General features: G+C 37.8%; 2 protein-coding genes across 5 annotated transcripts in view; one reads left to right on the forward strand and one right to left on the reverse strand.

Annotated features, from left to right (window-relative positions):
- Positions 1-17,467, reverse strand: part of LOC135207954 (set1/Ash2 histone methyltransferase complex subunit ASH2-like) — a 343,757-nt gene that overhangs the window by 19,935 nt on the left and 306,355 nt on the right. For 2 of the 4 annotated variants that reach the window (XM_064239974.1, XM_064239973.1), the window contains 2 exons: positions 1,846-1,935; positions 497-675 (listed from right to left, as the gene is read on the reverse strand). In XM_064239974.1, the coding sequence (XP_064096044.1) occupies positions 497-675; positions 1,846-1,934 (268 nt within the window). In that variant the 5' untranslated portion in view covers position 1,935. Of the gene's footprint in view, positions 1-496; positions 676-1,845; positions 1,936-5,805; positions 5,934-12,509; positions 12,641-17,467 lie in introns of those variants that run through there. The other 2 variants (XM_064239975.1, XM_064239972.1) reach the window with 2 other exon arrangements.
- The window catches only part of LOC135207952 (calcium-activated potassium channel slowpoke-like), a 488,829-nt gene continuing 483,320 nt past the window's right edge, over positions 11,959-17,467 (forward strand). The window contains exon 1 of the mRNA XM_064239971.1: positions 11,959-12,408. Within this exon, the coding sequence (XP_064096041.1) occupies positions 12,076-12,408 (333 nt within the window). The 5' untranslated portion in view covers positions 11,959-12,075. The remainder of the gene's footprint in view (positions 12,409-17,467) is intronic.

Genomic DNA, 17,467 nt, shown 5'->3' on the forward strand with positions numbered 1-17,467 from the left:
TGCAGGGTCCCTGACCCATATACATTACTTTCAACATTCTAATTTCATTCAGTCCCTTTGGACTTCCAACATAATAATCTAACTTCAATTTTACCTTGGCCCCAGTTTTCCCCCTCTCTTGTAAGAACAAACCTTTCAAGTAAGCCCAACGTACCTAGAAATGTAACTCGGGTGTTCATATCAAAATAAGAGTCATATACTACATAACTACATTCTACTCTTCACCGACTCTTAACTTTTTGGAAAATGCCCTTCTCTATGAACCTAATCTCAGAGCAGATTTTAATTTTGTAACCTATCATCACATAATTATAGAATTACATATTTTGTTAAAGTGTCAAAATAAACATAAAAATTGTCAACTTGACTTTTTATTAGATACTGCTGGATTAATTAACCCTACAATTCATTTTTACAGAAGAGCAAACATATTACGAAGAGAGTTAAAATTGTAAATATTTTAAACACAAAATAACGAAACGCGAGATGAACTTACGAGCTTGTGTCTTTCGAAATATTTCAACACCGTTGGGAGAACAATTCTTGCATGTGAAGGAGTAGCTCAACATGAAGGGAACCAACTTTCCCAGCTGGTAACTAATGCAGGATTCATGAAACCATGAACCACACTGCCAACACATCAACTCCACTATGTTCAGGTTACGAAGTTTCCCGCTGTATGGTGAAATATTCAATAACACTTTTCTTTATATTGCAACCTTCACACACACACTTTTTACTTAAAAGCAAATAAGCCAGCCCAATGAGAATGCCTATTTTTAACTTACTGACCTGGTTAAATTATTGTCACAATTACCAAGACCTAAAAGCAATAAATAGGACTCTTGGATACAAAAACTGAGAAGGTGGAGAAACAAAATAGATAATGTCTTCCTCTCAAATCCCTATCATCACCATCAACAATTTTAAGTTGCACTTTCTCTATGTACGGTTAGACATCTGAATTCCTTATTCTCTCTGGATTTGAGGATTCCTTTCTGGTTCTGTAGGAGTGAAGGAACAAGAAATAATAGCTTATAGGAACTCTCCCTTTGGGTTGGCTATCTTATAGAGTCAAGTATTTCAATTAGCTTTGGCTAAAAGTTAATATATATGTCACTTTCAAAAGTCACTTATTAACCTAATGGTGTTTTTTTTCAAGAATTGAATGAGTACTATTGGCATTGACACTGCATTTTTAACAAACTAATGTAGGTTACCATTCTCAATAAAGTTCATTTTCAAGGATTACATGATGAAACAAGAGTGAAGTCCATATGACTATCAAATGAGCACTAGTGCATAATGTCAATAATGTGCAATGGAAGTTATTAAAATACAGTATCAATATACAGTGGACCCCCCGTATTCGCGTTCTCCAGATTCGCGGACTCACACATTCGCGGATTTCTCTGGGGAACGTTTCCCTGCATTATTCGCGGAAAATTTGCGCATTCGCGGTATTTTTCTATGATAAATATCCACAAATTCCTGTTTTTTTTTTATGAATTTCATCATAAAATGCACTTTTTGTGATAAAACTATTAAAAAACCAAGTATGAAAATTTTTAGTGGGTTTTTCTTGAGTTTTAACTAACAAAATAGGCTGTTTTTAGCATTTTCATAGGGGTTCCAAACATTCGTGGATTCTAACTATTCACGGGGGGGTCTGGTACGCATCCCCCGCGAATACGGGGGGACCACTGTATATTGACTTTCTTAATGAACAGATGCTATTAAGTTTCAGAGGTTACATAAAATATGGTACCTTCCAAAAACTAGTAACTGCTAACACGCAAGTTACTTTATGTTATACTAAACAAACCACATTCATCAATTACTTACCAATACCCACATGACGAAAGACCTCCCTTCTCTCCCAAGTCCACAACTCCAGACTCACAGTTGTCATTTTCGTCCGAGTCGTAGTCCATCCTCCATGACAAGAAGACAATAAATAAAAGAAATAAAAACAACTGCTCCTCAAACATAAATGTTTCAACTACCCCTTAACCAATGCAATAAAATAAAAATAAGAAATATGATCTTTTTAAATATTGCAACATTTAAAAGTTGGTGTACTCTACTTTGAAAAGTCAAGTGTAGTTCATTAATGAAATATATCCTGCTTACATGATAGGGTCTTGAGCATGAACAAGGGTGTTTAGAGCCTTGTCCAAGTAAGGAAAGGTTTGGGGGATACTACAACATTTGCCTTTTCTGAATTTTACTGGAAATCCATAGTTTGTAAGTTAGGGCGGTGACAACCAAAACTGAGAAACTGCAAAATTCCAACAAGGAATTCTTTAAAATCATAATCCCGGACTGCTACATCTGCCAATAATGAAATGATGCACAAGATTGTGTAGATGCCCCAAGTACTGAGTCCATTTCGAACAGAGGCTGGATTAATGCTGTTTACAAAGTGATAAAATTACTCAATGGAAAATGGAATGAGAAAAAGGAAGATTCTTGATGACTAGACTGAACAAAATAACACAAAATAACTAACTTGTCATTGATGTAGTTTCAAATGATTGTCTTAAACAATTTTTCTTTCACAATAAAAGGAAACATAGCATATGCTTTGCCTATCTCTAATCATCTACCTGTGGTCAAGGATGGGTATTTAATAAGCTGCCGCAATCATTACAGTGTTATAAACTATGCTTACAACAAAACTAGGCCTAGGCTATTAGGCATCATGAGTTATGAGCTGTGACTATACCTCAACCTTCACAATTAAATATATTGCGAAAACATCGGGATAAATCCTAAACTAGTGCAACCTGACTCTCGTGTACATTCTGGGGATCACCTGAACATTAGCGACCCCAATATTTTCCACCTGAAGATAAATGGCCCCTGCTTGTTGGGGTCTCCAATCTTCAGGTGACCCACTTTACCTCATAATATTATAGAAAATAGGAGAAAATAGGAGAAAAAAGGAGAAAAAAATATAGATATATATTCATTAAAAACTACTTTATTAGACATTTGTTAAAAACACAAATTTAGAGAAACAATAAAGTTAATTAAAAGCGTATTGTCTTGCAATTTCAGTACAAAAATAATCAAACCTACAGTAACCCGTGGCTAGTGCGTGCAGCGCAACATTACCTCTTGCCAGAACACACTGAGCTTGCCAAAAATATTTAAATATGCGGATAAGACGCGAAGCGCCATTCCGCCACGGCCTTACTGTAACCCCTGTTAATTCCTCACCTTAAGAAAAGCAACCCCAATATTTTCCACCTGAAGAAAAGCGACCGCAGCGTGTGTTGGTATCGCTTTTCTTCAGGTGATCCCATTCTGGCCATTGCTTTGATTTGGGAGGGGGGGGGAAGACATCCACCCTCCTAAAATTAGTGTCATGACATTAGCCTAATTGCATATGAAAGTAAGTGTGTCACTAATGCTGTCAGCCACATCTCTAGTGTTAGGTCTTAAAACCCTTCCTTTGTTAAGGATATGAATCTGATGCTTAGATCAATGGAATGGGTATCAACATTTTTTATGATTCTTTCTGGAATAAAAGTTGTTGATATTGGGGAGTTTTACGTTCGGCCTGTTTTCCCATAGTTGCAACCTGCTTGTACGATCAAAGACAATATGGTGGCACCGCAACCTAACCTAACCTATACATGGTGTAGTGCCATGGCATTGCCAATGTTACATCATGCATTGCTAAACAAGTGGATAACTATGAAAATAAGTAACATTGTAAGCCGTGCAGTATGCCGAGTAGGGAGATGGGATGGTAGGCATTGGTAATTTCACCCCCTAACAAAAACTTCCACAGGATAAAAGTTACTACAGTTCATGCGCTCCATGTTAAAGCATTACTTTGGTGGGGCCTGGGTGACAAAGCCCAACCAGCAGGTCAGGGCACAGCGCCCTAGGTCAGGTTAGGAAGGCAAGTTCTGGTCGAGTCAGAGTACGACAAAAGGGGAAAGGTTAGGTTACGGCTGTTTTGGTTTGATCGAAACGATGCCAGACCATGTGTCCATATTTAATTTAAGTTTAGCTACACAGTTTCCAGTATCCAGTGTTACTTGAGGGCTTTTGATTTAAATAGAATTTTGGCATTATGCCAAGCACTGGGGCAACTAAGGCCATTCAGCACTGAAACAGAAATTGAGGTAGATCTATATTACTACCTATTTTGCGGCAGCCTAGACTATGGCAGTTGCGGTTTTACTATGCAGTTTTACCTCCTGAACAAGAATATTATTAATATTTATCTGGACGACTGTAATTAACCCCCAGGGGCAGTACTAAACACGGCGAAATACATTTGACGCCCCAATCCCTAGTGGATGTTGTATCCGCGGTTACGTTCCTTGCAGTCCGTGTGGAACTATTCTTTAGAATTACCGAAATTGACAGTAAAAGGTTTGAAAGGTGTATCGAGAGGAAAACTCGCAGTTCCACAATGAAAACAACTGTTAGGAGAGGGTTGAGAAAAGTAAGATGGAAGAAAGAGAATATGAACGGAGGTACAGTCAAAGGAATGATAGTAGTTGCAGCTCGGGGTCAAAGGGACACTGCAGAGAACCTCAAGTAATGCCTACATTGCACCAAATGAGGTGCACTGGTGGCACTACCCCCTACGGGGATTACTTAGGGGAGTCATGGGGAGGGTGACGCCAGCCAGGGGTATGGCGTTGAAGGTCAGATTAGGAAGGTTAGGTAGGAACGCATCGTCATAATAGCGATTATACTCTGTTTTTTTCCATCTGTCCATCCGGCTGTGGTGTATGCGTATGGTAACACTGCGTCCCGGGCTTTAGATAGTTACATTCAGCTTCCCATTCAACAATAATAATAATATCCTATTTCGAATATTAACAGTGTAATTCGCATACAGTAAATTATTAAAACACTTTTCAGTTGCAAATACACCCAGATATCCTTTTATTTACCTAAAACTTACACATACCGAGACTATTTAAAGCCCAGGACGCAGTGTTACCATGCGAAAACTCCACAGGCGGATGGACAGATGAAAAAGAACAGAGTATAGGTTTGGCCCGTTTTCACGGCAGGATTTCTCACACCCATCCATCACCCTACTCTGCAGCTGCTCTCATATCCCCAACCAGCATTACCATACCTAGGCTATATGCCTACTAAAATAACAGGTCAAGAAACAATATATAGCCTAGTAGTAGGTAGCCTAGCCTAGGCTACTCAGACACCTGGAACTACCTAATCCCTAAAGAAATATACTACCTATTACCTAATTCCTAACAAAGGTTAGAGGGTAAAAAACCGCACGGTACAGGGGTGGACCATGTACAATCAATGTGTACAACCCCAAAAAAAGTACATTATAACGCGTCCTGACATCGGAGATGGGCATCAGACGCGACTTGTTGTTGGTGAGAAACGGAGCTAAAGACCTCTACTCCGGTGTCAGGACGCATTATAATGTACTTTCCTTGGGGTTGTACACATTGATCGTACATGGTCCACCCCTGTACCATGCGGTTTTTTACCCGAATACGATGTCATAAGCTTAAACTGTCGTAATTATGACTTTAAAAAGTGACTGTTATTTAAATTTGACTTTTACTTAAATAACAAACATTAAATTGGTACTTTATAGGTATTATTGAAGCTCTAATACCAGACGACCGATGCCGGTACATAAATGAGTCCACCTTAGCCCTGTACCCAAACGGAGTTTATGATGTTACCATCGTACCCTAATACGTACCCATCTCATTCGAATACACATACAAGCGATATTTTTACAATATAAACAAAGTTACAAACTGAATAACAAGTCTAAAATCTTACATCTTGTTGGCTATACCTCAGTCTTCATCCAAATCGGTATTTAAGAAGACTATTAAGTGTGATTATAAATTTACAAGTCAATGGCGGCCATACCTCGCGACGGCTGCTTTCAGCGACCACTAGATGGCAACAGCTGCGTTGCCGTTGCCATGGCGACGTCGTCGCGTCGTCTTGGAATTTACTGCAATTTCTTTTAAAATGTTAATTCTTATCCTTTAATTTTCTTTGATTCTTTAATTCGCTTTTATTATGCTGGTGTTATATTATGGTTTAGTAATCTGGAGAATTATAAATTGCACTCAACAAAAATGTGTAATGTAGAGAATTATAAATTGCAGTCAACAAAAATTATTCTTTTTGGAATTTCTTTCGCTCAGTATATAAACATGAATAAAAATAACTACATGTAGTTCTGTTTATATACACACACACACACACACATATATATTATATATATATATATATAGTATACATATATAATATATGATATATATTATATATATATATATAATATTAGATATATATATATACTATATATTATATATATATATATATATGTGTGTGTGTGTGTGTGTGTGTGTTAAATAATATATATATATATATATATATATATATATATATATATATATATATATATATATATATATATATATCTTTCATAATTATGAAGTTACCTAAAATATAATAATTTTACTAAGAATATAACGTCTATAAATGGCATCAGTGACCACTGCCATTTCAATCAAGCTTACGCAGGATAAAATCCTTGTAATATAATTCCAAAAGGATCTGTGATATCACAATAATTAATCATCCGTTGAAAAATAAATATTTCACAATGGAGTCCCACCTAGTTTCAGGCTAAATAACCCTCTACCCTGGATCCTCGGGTTAGACTTACGCCTAATTTTCTAAATGGATGATTTTTTTTTGTTCCTGGCGAAACATTTTGTCTTTAATAACGGCGGCCCCTGGTACTTCATTTAATACTTACGAGTTTTTTTCTTTTGTAAGTGACGCCATAGTCACGATAGGTAATTTTTAAATTGAATTTGGTCAAACGTAAGGTTAATGACTCGATGGGCTTCTGTGACCTAGACTATGTCTTTGTTTGGGAGTTCTAGACCTAGACCATAACTTTGTTTAGGGGTGTTAGACCTAGACCATAATATCTTCGTTTAGGGGTGCTAGACCCAGACCACATCTTTGTTTACAAGTTGTAGACCACGACAAAACCTTTGCTTAGAAGTCGTAGACCATGACCATATCTTTGTTTAGAAGTCGTACACTTAGACTATATCTTTGTTTTGGGAGTGCTAGACCTAGACCACATAATATATTATGGATTTGTTTGGGAGTCACAGACCTAGACCATATCTTTGCTTGGGAGTGCTAGGCGTAGTCCATATCTTTGTTTGTGAGCTCTAGACCTAAGACATAACAATTTTAGTATATGCTCGGATTATTTGCTTGCTAAAGAGAGAGAGAGAGAGAGAGAGAGAGAGAGAGAGAGAGAGAGAGAGAGAGAGAGAGAGAGAGACTTCAAGACATCGTCCAGGTGATATATTAAGGTGTTTCTCACACACCTGACGGCAACAGCGCACACAAAGACTAATTACTCTAAAAGGGCGGGAGGGAAATTAACCAACGGTGTTACCTTTTAACTAACAACGAGGAAGAACACATGACAATTGTTGTGGGGACGCAGTGAAGAAGACATCAGAGAGAGAGAGAGAGAGAGAGAGAGAGAGAGAGAGAGAGAGAGAGAGAGTAACATGCATTCAGTCAGTTAGTTAGTTAGTCCTCTGGCGGCTAAGTCGTGCAGCATGCAACAATTACCATTAGGAGACAAGGTGTGTCCTGCCGACAGGTATGAGTAGTATACGACGCAAATGAACTAGGAGAAAAAAGCAACACGGAAATGCGTTTTTAACCCAGTTTCTACGCAGGTACTGGTACTAGACCAGGAATACCAATTATACAGTACAATGGATGTAGGGCACTGGATATGTATCTACGTATGTATGTATGTATGTATATACATTCATATATAAATATGTATACATTTATATACATATAAGTTGAGAAACAATACCTGTCAAATTTCTTCTGTGTAATTATTTATTTATTTATCTATTTTTTGGCCACAAGAGATATATTTCACGTCAATTCAACTTTTAATATTTCAATATTTACATATATATATATATATATATATATATATATATATATATATATATATATATATTGGTGCCGAATCAGCATTTTTCGTATAAATATTTCACGCCAATTAAATAAATAAAAGTAATAACGAAGAAATAAATAAAAGTCATAACGAAGGCGCTGATTTCATTAGCTACCATGAATCCATAAAAAGTAATTCCTTCTAAAACCGAGAGAGAGAGAGAGAGAGAGAGAGAGAGAGAGAGAGAGAGAGAGAGAGAGAGAGAGAAGCCAGTGTACTCAGTTCAGAATCTATTATATAAACCAGACAACAAATAGCAGTAGATTACGTTTACTAGAATTCCCACTTACGAATCTGCAGAAGGAAAAAAGAAGTTTCTATTATTTTGTTAATTTTTTTAAAACGAAGGGGCGTGGTTCGTCCTCTTCACAATGCCATTAGAGAAATGACAGCAGTCATGTAATTTCAAGGTGACATATTACTGGAACGTACTTGAGGGTAAAACAATATCTTTGAAAAGGATAATAACAGAAAACAAATTAAAATGACGTCTACTTCTTCGGAGTATTTTGAAAGGTAAGTAAATAGACTTATTAAGGCTTAAAATTAGAAGGAACATTATTCATATAATTTATGTTGATGGATTAAACTATCTATATGACAGCAAGGGCCCTGTCACATGGCATAACTTCAACATGAGTTCAACATGTTGAAAACATATCTCCATTTTAAGCCATAATACATTATATCTCGAAGATGTCTGTGCAAAAGAGAGTGTAAGTCGTCAAAATGGCATTTAAATGACATATAACATAAATTTCCCTTGGCGTGTATTTATTAATCATAAAAAATGATTAAATATAGAATTTAATTACTGAATATTACGAGACATGCAAATCCCACCAAGAAGTGTCATGTTTCGCTTCTATGAAAATAAAAATAAAAAAATAAACCAAAAGACGAATAGAATTTGAGACTCTCAAGAGGAATAAGACGAGAGGGTGGGGAATATACCGGGCATGAAGAATATCCAGGAATATCCCCGATATTTCTAAGAGGGGTTTGCTCAGATTTGACGTCAGATCTTACGGGCGGAATAGTTAGTATCATCTTTCAACCCAGGAGATATGTGGCTTCGGGAGAGGGTGTTTTTCAAATACGATATCTGTCTCCTCTAAGCACAGCGGCGATTTTAGGAAGAGACAGTCTGAATCGCTCTGTCCTGAACAGTATCGTGTGTGTGTGTGAGCAAGCGAGCGTGCGCGCGTTTTACGCAGATGATACAATGAAGGCGAAATCTGATATATCTCTCGACGGTTGAATTGCGAAGTATTTTTTAAGGACGAAATGAAAAATAAAGACGGGAAAGGGGGATGTTTTGGCGAACCATTTTTATTATTAATGATATTACATTACAGATTAAGAGGTAAAAACGAAGTGCGACGGAAAGAATGCTTTTAACGAGTTTGAATATAAAGAAAGAAAAGACAAAAAAGATGCTTTGAGGGGATAAAAGTTATGAAGAGAAAACCACCAGACGAAATGATTTTGTAAAAGAATATTTTAGAGGACGAATTTGTCAATTCATATAAGGATTGTCTGTTACAAGTTGCAGCACTGACGGTCACTGTGACTTTACAATTAAATTAAAGTTCCCCCTTCCCCCCAAAAAAAAGTGAGTTACTTTCAAACCAAAATTAAATCCCCCAAAAGTGGGTAACTTTCCAATCAAAATTAAGTCCCCAAATGACTAAGTCCCAAAGAACCAAAACGTGAGTTACATACATTCAAACCAAAATCAAGTTCCCAAAACAGCCAAAAAAGTGAGTTTTATATCACTTTCTAATACAAATGAAATCCCCCAAAAAGTGAGTTACTTTCCACTCAAAACCAAGCCCACTAAAAAGCTAAAAAACCGGCTTACTTTCAAACCAAAAATAAGTTCCCCAAGCAGCCAAAAAGTGAGTTTTCTATCACTTTCCAATACAAATTAAATCCCCGCCCCAAAAGCGACTTACTTTCCACTCAAAACCAAGCCCCCAAAAAAGTTAAAAAGCGACTTACTTTTCCACTCAAAACCAAGCCCCCCCCCCCCCCAAAATGCTAAAAAGCGACTTACTTTCAAACCAAAATAAAGTCCCCAGAAAGTCCAAAAAAAAAAAAGCTTAAAAAAAAGCGACTCACTTTCAACCAAAATAAAAGTCCAGAAAAGTCCAAAAAAAAAAAAAGCTTAAAAAAGCGACTCACTTTCAAACCAAAATAAAGTCCCCAGAAAGTCCAAAAAAAGCTAAAAAAAACGACTCACTTTCAAACCAAAATAAAGTCCCCAGAAATCCCCCCCCCCAAAAAAAAGCTAAAAAAAGCGACCTCACTTCAAACCAAAAAAAAGTAAAAAAAGTCAGAAAAGTCCATCTAAAAAAGGACTCCGCTTTCAAACCGAAAATTAAATTGTCCCCAGAAAGTCCACCCCCCCAAAAAAAAAGCTAAAAAGCGACTTATTTTTAAACCAAAATTAAGTTCCCAGAAAGTCCCAAAAAAGCGACTCACTTTCAAACCAAAATAGTCCCAAAAAGAGCTAAAAAAACCCGACTCACTTTCAAACCAAAATTAAGTCTCCAAAAAAGCTAAAAAAACGACTCACTTTCAAACCAAAATAAAGTCCCCAGAGTCCCAAAAAAGCTAAAAAAAAAAAAAAACCCGACTCAGTTTCAAACCAAAATAAAGTCCCCAGAAAGCTCCCAAAAAAGCTAAAAAAGAGACTCACTTTCAAACCGAAATTATGTCCCCAGAAAACCCCCCAAAAAAGCGAGTCACCTTCTCCACATATTCCTGTTAGGTCCGCGTGTCATGGACGCTCGTTTTTATGCCACCGATATGGATGGCGTGAAGCATTCATTACGTAAAAATGCCCCCGTCCATTTTTTACGTTTGCATGTCTATGTGAGAAAGAGAGAGAGACACACACTCGATGATATGCGACTTTATGATATGAGATGGTGTGATACCACGCCATCAGCGTACTGCACCTATTACTCGGAGTAATGCGTCCTCGTGGTAATTAATTTATTCATGATTACTTACCGTTCTACGGGAGTTAATGCCAATCGTAAGCTTACATCGAGAAGCACGAATAGGTATATTAATTTGCCCATATTGAGAGAGAGAGAGAGAGAGAGAGAGAGAGAGAGAGAGAGAGAGAGAGAGAGAGAGAGAGAGAGAGTATCAATAAAAGACTGAGTTAATAGGGAATTTATAGCGCTATAAACCTTAAATTAAAGAAGTATTGCTCTAATGGAAACTATACCATTTGAATAACACATATACATAAATACATGCCTCATCCTCTCAATAGTCTAATATACATACTATCTAATACGCATATTGCTTGGAATAATAATATTCGCTTCCAATTAATAGGACTTTTCCGTGCACAAAAGCGACGTCGTCCCAAAAAATTCTCATAATTAATTTTTTGCAAAGCGAGAGGTTCGCTGTTATTACTTGATTACCAAGTCACGAGCGAAAAAAAACATTAGTTTTCATTGTAATCAGGAAAAGCATTATATCACCTCGGTCAGTACACACACACACATACAAACATACAAAGCATACGAGCTCCCCAGCGCCACCTTCTAGCGAGGGTGTGAAGTACCGCTCGTTGTCACACGGCGGGAATCCGCTCGAATCGATATCAAACGCCGAGCTACCCATCTTTCAACTTTCCCTCGGCTTCTATTTACAAAACGAAGGCGGACGATTGGTGGGAATCCGTGGCGTCATAGATGGACTCGCGCCCTCCCGTTGGTCGCTAATGTTGGAGCCCGTGCCGCAGGGGCGTCTCCCGTTGGTGGAGAATCGATGACGTTTGCGAGCGCCGTTGCGAAACGTCATCGTTTCCGCGCGCGGCCATTGGCCGACGGGCGATATTGATTTGGCGCCTGGCGAGCAACTCTCGACGATGTGGGTTCTGTGCCAGTTACGTTGGCTGTCCCGAGAGGAACTCACCCTTTCAAATATCTGATGATGTGATCTGTTTTAGGTGTGTAGCATTTTAAGACTACATGAGAAAGTGACATGTGTTAACAATGTCCGACGGGTCGGGTACACCCCATCTCTCCCAGGCTGAGTGTCTGAAAGAACGCAAATGGTGGTGTTTCCTCCTATCCAGTATCTTCACCTTCTTAGCTGGGATTTTCATAGTTTTGATATGGCGGGCCTTCTCCTTCCTCTGCTGTCGCAACAAAGATGCGTCGGAATTCCAAAAGCAACAGGAGAAAGAGAAGCTCCTCGCACAGCAGGGGGGGCTCGCTCCAGGCCAGCCCAAGCCCAAGAACCTGATGGAGGGCAACTTCGTCACAGAAGCCAAGGACTGGGCTGGAGAGCTCATCTCGGGCCAGACCACTACCGGCAGAATCCTGGTAAGCTCAAAAAATTATCCAAAGTGGAGGGTCTCTAGGATCCTGCAGCGAAAAATGAGATATGTCTTGAATACCTTTTTTTTTTTATGTCCTTCACTAACCTTTCACTTCCAGGTGGCTCTCGGTATGTGCGCTGGCGCGAAAGTACTACTACCTACTTCCTGAGCTATCACTGGCTGACATCCATTTTTCCCCTTCGTTACAGCAGAGCGCCACAGAGATTATCCTGTTTACCTTTACGTGGTGGCGAAAAGAACCTTCTTAATTACTGTATTACACTGTCCACAGCTCTGTGATCGACAACACCCCCACCCCACCCACCTCCCCACCTCTCCTCTCTCGCTGTTCCTGACACCGATCTGAACGATTGCATTGAAAAGGGGGAGGGGGGGGGGAGGGGGAGTTTAAAACTGAGTTACTGATACGAGGCATAAGCTACACTTTTTTCCCCACGGCGGACTTCAAAGCAAAGTAGAAATACGCCTGCTTTGTAGTTATTTTAACCTTCACGCATTGTTTGACACCAGCCTTATTTTTACGCCGAGAACCATCTCCTCCGGGTTAAATATAGCCATTGAAACTGGGGCAATGAGACTCATTTATCGCAATGGCGTTTTCAATAGACCTATTCCCGCGTTCCGGTCGAAATTCTCGACGTGTGTCGACGTATGGCCGGCTGAATTTTCATTTTTATCTGACCATATAAGACGACGAGCCTTTAAATTACCTCACAGGTATATTCTCTGTTTCTCGATTAGATTAAAATAATTATGGAAACCTTTCGATTGGGTGTAAGTACCGGCCGGGTGTTGGCAACACTTCCCTAACGTTAGTCCTACAGAGAGATAGAGAGAGAGTTTCGGATAACAAAAGGAAGATATATACTTGACAAAAGTGAAATAATCCCAAGTGGGGAAGGTAGCATCATCAGGCTTTGTCTGTTGATGAATGGAATGTAGGTCAGGTCTGTTAGCACTACCGTTAATAGAACGGTTGCTCTAACCACCGCACACACACACACACACACACACACACCTAGTATGCTTAATTAAAGTTGCTTGCACATTAGACCAATACGCACTCGCGGATAGCTACACCCAAATACGCTTATTTGCAGCCTCCTACGCGTCTCCTTTGTGATAACGGGCGTAATAACAGAAGTCTTTTGTTTCTTTTACTCCGCGTTCGTCACGCTGTAAGATTATCTGTCTCGGATTCTGGCAAAACCGGAAAATTCTCGAAATTCGTGAAATAGTTAGGTGGTCGTGGATGCAATTGTCGTGTGGTATATTGAGCGTGGGGGAGGATGCACGAGTTGGGTTAATACACTTGAAGAATTTTGACATATCTTGTTGCTGAATTTGTTTTCCTTGAATGAAATACTGATGTGTTATACATTTTTAGCACATAGGTAATATTAATAATACTTATGTATATGAGCGTACGTCTATGTGGTGATAGTCCTATAAGTTTTATACAGTACACAGTACGTTAAATTGACTTTTTAACGTACTAACAAAGCACTAATCACGGATAATGTACCACAATATATGGAACCCGTGTGTGACAAGTGAGAATCCAACTGGATACCTTTTTGAAAATAAATAAAAAATATGTTTCAGAAACCAACGGAAGATTCCAGCCCCAAATTTTGTAATTCTGGACGCCGGGCCATCATAGCTATAGGGCTTGCCTCTGGAAAGAAAGGGAGAGGGGAAATTATAGTTATAGATAAGACGCATAAGGTCTGAAAATATGGTAAAATGTTTCAACAACGAAATAGGGTTCAAATTAGGTCTGTATCGGTGAAATACGATTTTTAAATAAGGCCTGTGTAAATTAAATACGCGTTTAAAATACTGACGCACTTCTTTCTTAATTACGCACAAGAAAACAAGAATTTATATACATCACCCCTTTTGATGAAAACCCCAACTAGCACGGGCTCTTTCTTCGAAATGATTAAAATGGACAATGATTTTATATGTTAAAGAAAACCATCTAATGCATTTATAATAAATTAATAGAAAACATACACTAAATTGTCAAGAAATATTGGAACAAATATGTACAAACATGAGTTTTACTCAACCATATGCTCAAATTCAAAAGGGGAAAGCCCTCAGCGGCGTAGTTGGTATGGTATTAGCGTTCCACCTCGGTGGTCGCGGGTTCGATTCTCGGCCATTCCGTTGAGGAGTGAGAGAGATGTATTTCTGATGATAGAAGTTCACTCTCGACGTGGTTCGGAAGTCACGTAAAGCCGTTGGTCCCGTTGCTGAATAACCACTGGTTCCATGCAACGTAAAAGCACCATACAAACAAACAAAAGGGGAAAATAGATCCCATTTCGAGAGGATATTATCAATAAATATCACGTTTATCCAATCATCAAATTAATACTGTAATATATTAATTTCCTCGTCGCTTCTGCCAGAAACCTCAAGCTGTAACTAAGGCCGCTTCTATAACAATTGTAGAAATAAACTTGGACATTGTTCGATCCAAGAATACGAAATAGTCAATCCTTCTATAAGAATTAATATTATATATAGAAACTTGATAAGTGCTTCAGAGAGGAACCTCAAATAAGCATCAGTAGGTAAACTTAAAAGTAAGCTTTACAAAAGAAACTGAGGTAAGCTTTTTGGAAAGAAAACTCAAAATAAGCTTTACGGAAGAAAATGAGATAAGCTTCAGAAAGGAAACTTGAAATAAGCTTTACAAAGGAAAATGAGATAAGCTTTTTGGAAAGAAAACTTAAAATAAGCTTGGCAAAAGAAAATGAGATAAGCTTTTCGGAAAGAAAACTTAAAATTAGCTTTGAAAAAGAAAATGAGATAAGCTTTAGAAAGGAAACTTAAACTATAAAAAATGCTTACAATAAGCTTTAGTGAGGAAACTTAAAATAAGCTTTAGAAAAAACTTACAATAAGCTTTAGAAAAAAGCTTACAATAAACTTTAGAAAGGAAACTTAGAATAAGCTTTGCAAAGGAAAATTGGATAAATTTTAGAAAGTAAACTCAAAATAGGCTAAAGAAATGAAACTTAAAATAAGCTTTACAAAAGAAAATGAAATAAGCTTTATAAAGTTAAGTTAAAAGCTTCAGAAAGCCTGTTTAATTTAAGTTTCTGGATGGACGTTTGAAATAAACTTTATAAAAAGGCATAATTAACCTTCCAAAGAGGAAGTTCTCAAACAATCCTATCAGACTACGAAGTTCGAAACTTCCTTTCAGAAATAAGGAAATTTCAAACTTCCAAGCTGAATATTAATCTTTCAGAAATGTTATGATGTTCTGAAACTGCTTTTCAGAACTTGGTGAATCTTTTTTTTTAAAGCTTTTCAGAAACGAAAAAATTCAAATATAACTTTTCAGAAAAGAAGAAATGTGATGATGTTCTGAAACTGCTTTTCAGAAATGGGGAATGTTTCAGAAAAGTTTCAGAAGATTGGGAAACAAACAGCTCTTTTTTTTCAGAAACGGGAAGTTTTCTGAAACCTGGAGGTCTGCAATAAACTTTCAGAAATAAGAAGTTGGAAACAAGCTTTCAGAAATGTCTGAAACTGTTTCCGAAACAGGAATTTTTTTAAAAAGTTGGAAACAAGCTTTCAGAAATAAAGTTACAAAAGACCTTTCAGAAATAACGATATCTGAAAAGACATCTCAGAAATAAGGAAGAAGTCTGAAACCGTGGCATCATAAAATTTACAAACTTGGGCCTAAAAATAGCGGATTTCTCTACGTAGGCCTAAGCAGCCCCCAGGCCTTTATGTCCTTGTTGCACTCAAGGTTTCTCTTCCTTTATTATACTCTACTATTGTGCTAAGCCAGCTGACGGGGTCTATTCTGTCCGAACAATGCCTTAACTACTCAAGAAAAATAGGTGTACTTGACGTTATAATGATTACATTCCCGGCTACGCCAGAAGTGTTATATATATATATATAACATACGAAGAATAATCTCTTTAAGCAAAATAATGTTGAGCCACATCTGTCGACGTCATATAGTACAGCTAACCCCTATATATTTTATGTATACAATACATTGCCTCCCTATATACATATATTTTCCAGCCATATCCTATATTTTAGTGCCAATACATTCGACATTTATTTTTCGGTATATAGAACCTTGTCCATTTCCGTGGTATTTATAGCATCTATATTTCAGCGTCATAGTTTTGTATGTATAGCGAAACATTTATAACATAAATTTGCCTTGGTAAGTCTATAATAATAAGCCATTTAATACACAGGCAGTAAGGTAATTTCACTAATCATCGTCCCTATATATTTATAGATAGTAAGGCGTTAAGAGTCTTCTTATATAATTAACTGTCATACTAGTAAAAGCTCTAATTGCATGGATAGTACTAAGTCACACTAGCTTCAACGTCTAAAAGCGCACAGACGAATAGTACCATATATCACGATAGTCCTACATTTCTCAAGAAAATAATAATTATAATGAAGAAGAGAGGAGCTTTGCATCAAGGGAAACCACACTTGTAAATCCTGACAACAGTGGTGAAGATATTACGTAAGACAGACACATAAAGCACATAACTAATGGGATTTTAGCACCATCGTCTAGGGATGATCACGGAAGCCATACTGGAGATTTTTCCATGGCTCCTCCTCCCAGCACCTTTTCCTCTTCTTCCACCTCTTCTTCTTCTTAAAACTATTATCGTGGCTATATCTTTAGGCTCAGCGCTTCTGAAACATTGGCCTAACACCCAGCTCGACCGGAAAAAGCTGCCAGATAGGCAGAATATTTTCATACGAGTTTTATAGGCCTACGGTGGCCAGGCGCTTACAGAACATTAACCCAGAGTGAAATAAAGCAGGCGTGAATATTGAAAGGGACTTTTAAACCCACGTTAAATCTATTATTTTATAATGAAAAAGTGCCAGAAAGTGACCTGACTCAAGGTTTTACGAATTTCCTACCAGAAAAATCAGAACTTAAACACTGGTATGGGAAGTTTAGGGGAAAGAAGAAGTCTTGTTTGAACTAGAATCCGGGGAGACGAATCTCTCTCTCTCTC

This window comes from Macrobrachium nipponense, chromosome 34 (genome assembly GCF_015104395.2).
Source record: "Macrobrachium nipponense isolate FS-2020 chromosome 34, ASM1510439v2, whole genome shotgun sequence".
In the NCBI taxonomy this organism is placed as follows: domain Eukaryota; kingdom Metazoa; phylum Arthropoda; class Malacostraca; order Decapoda; family Palaemonidae; genus Macrobrachium; species Macrobrachium nipponense.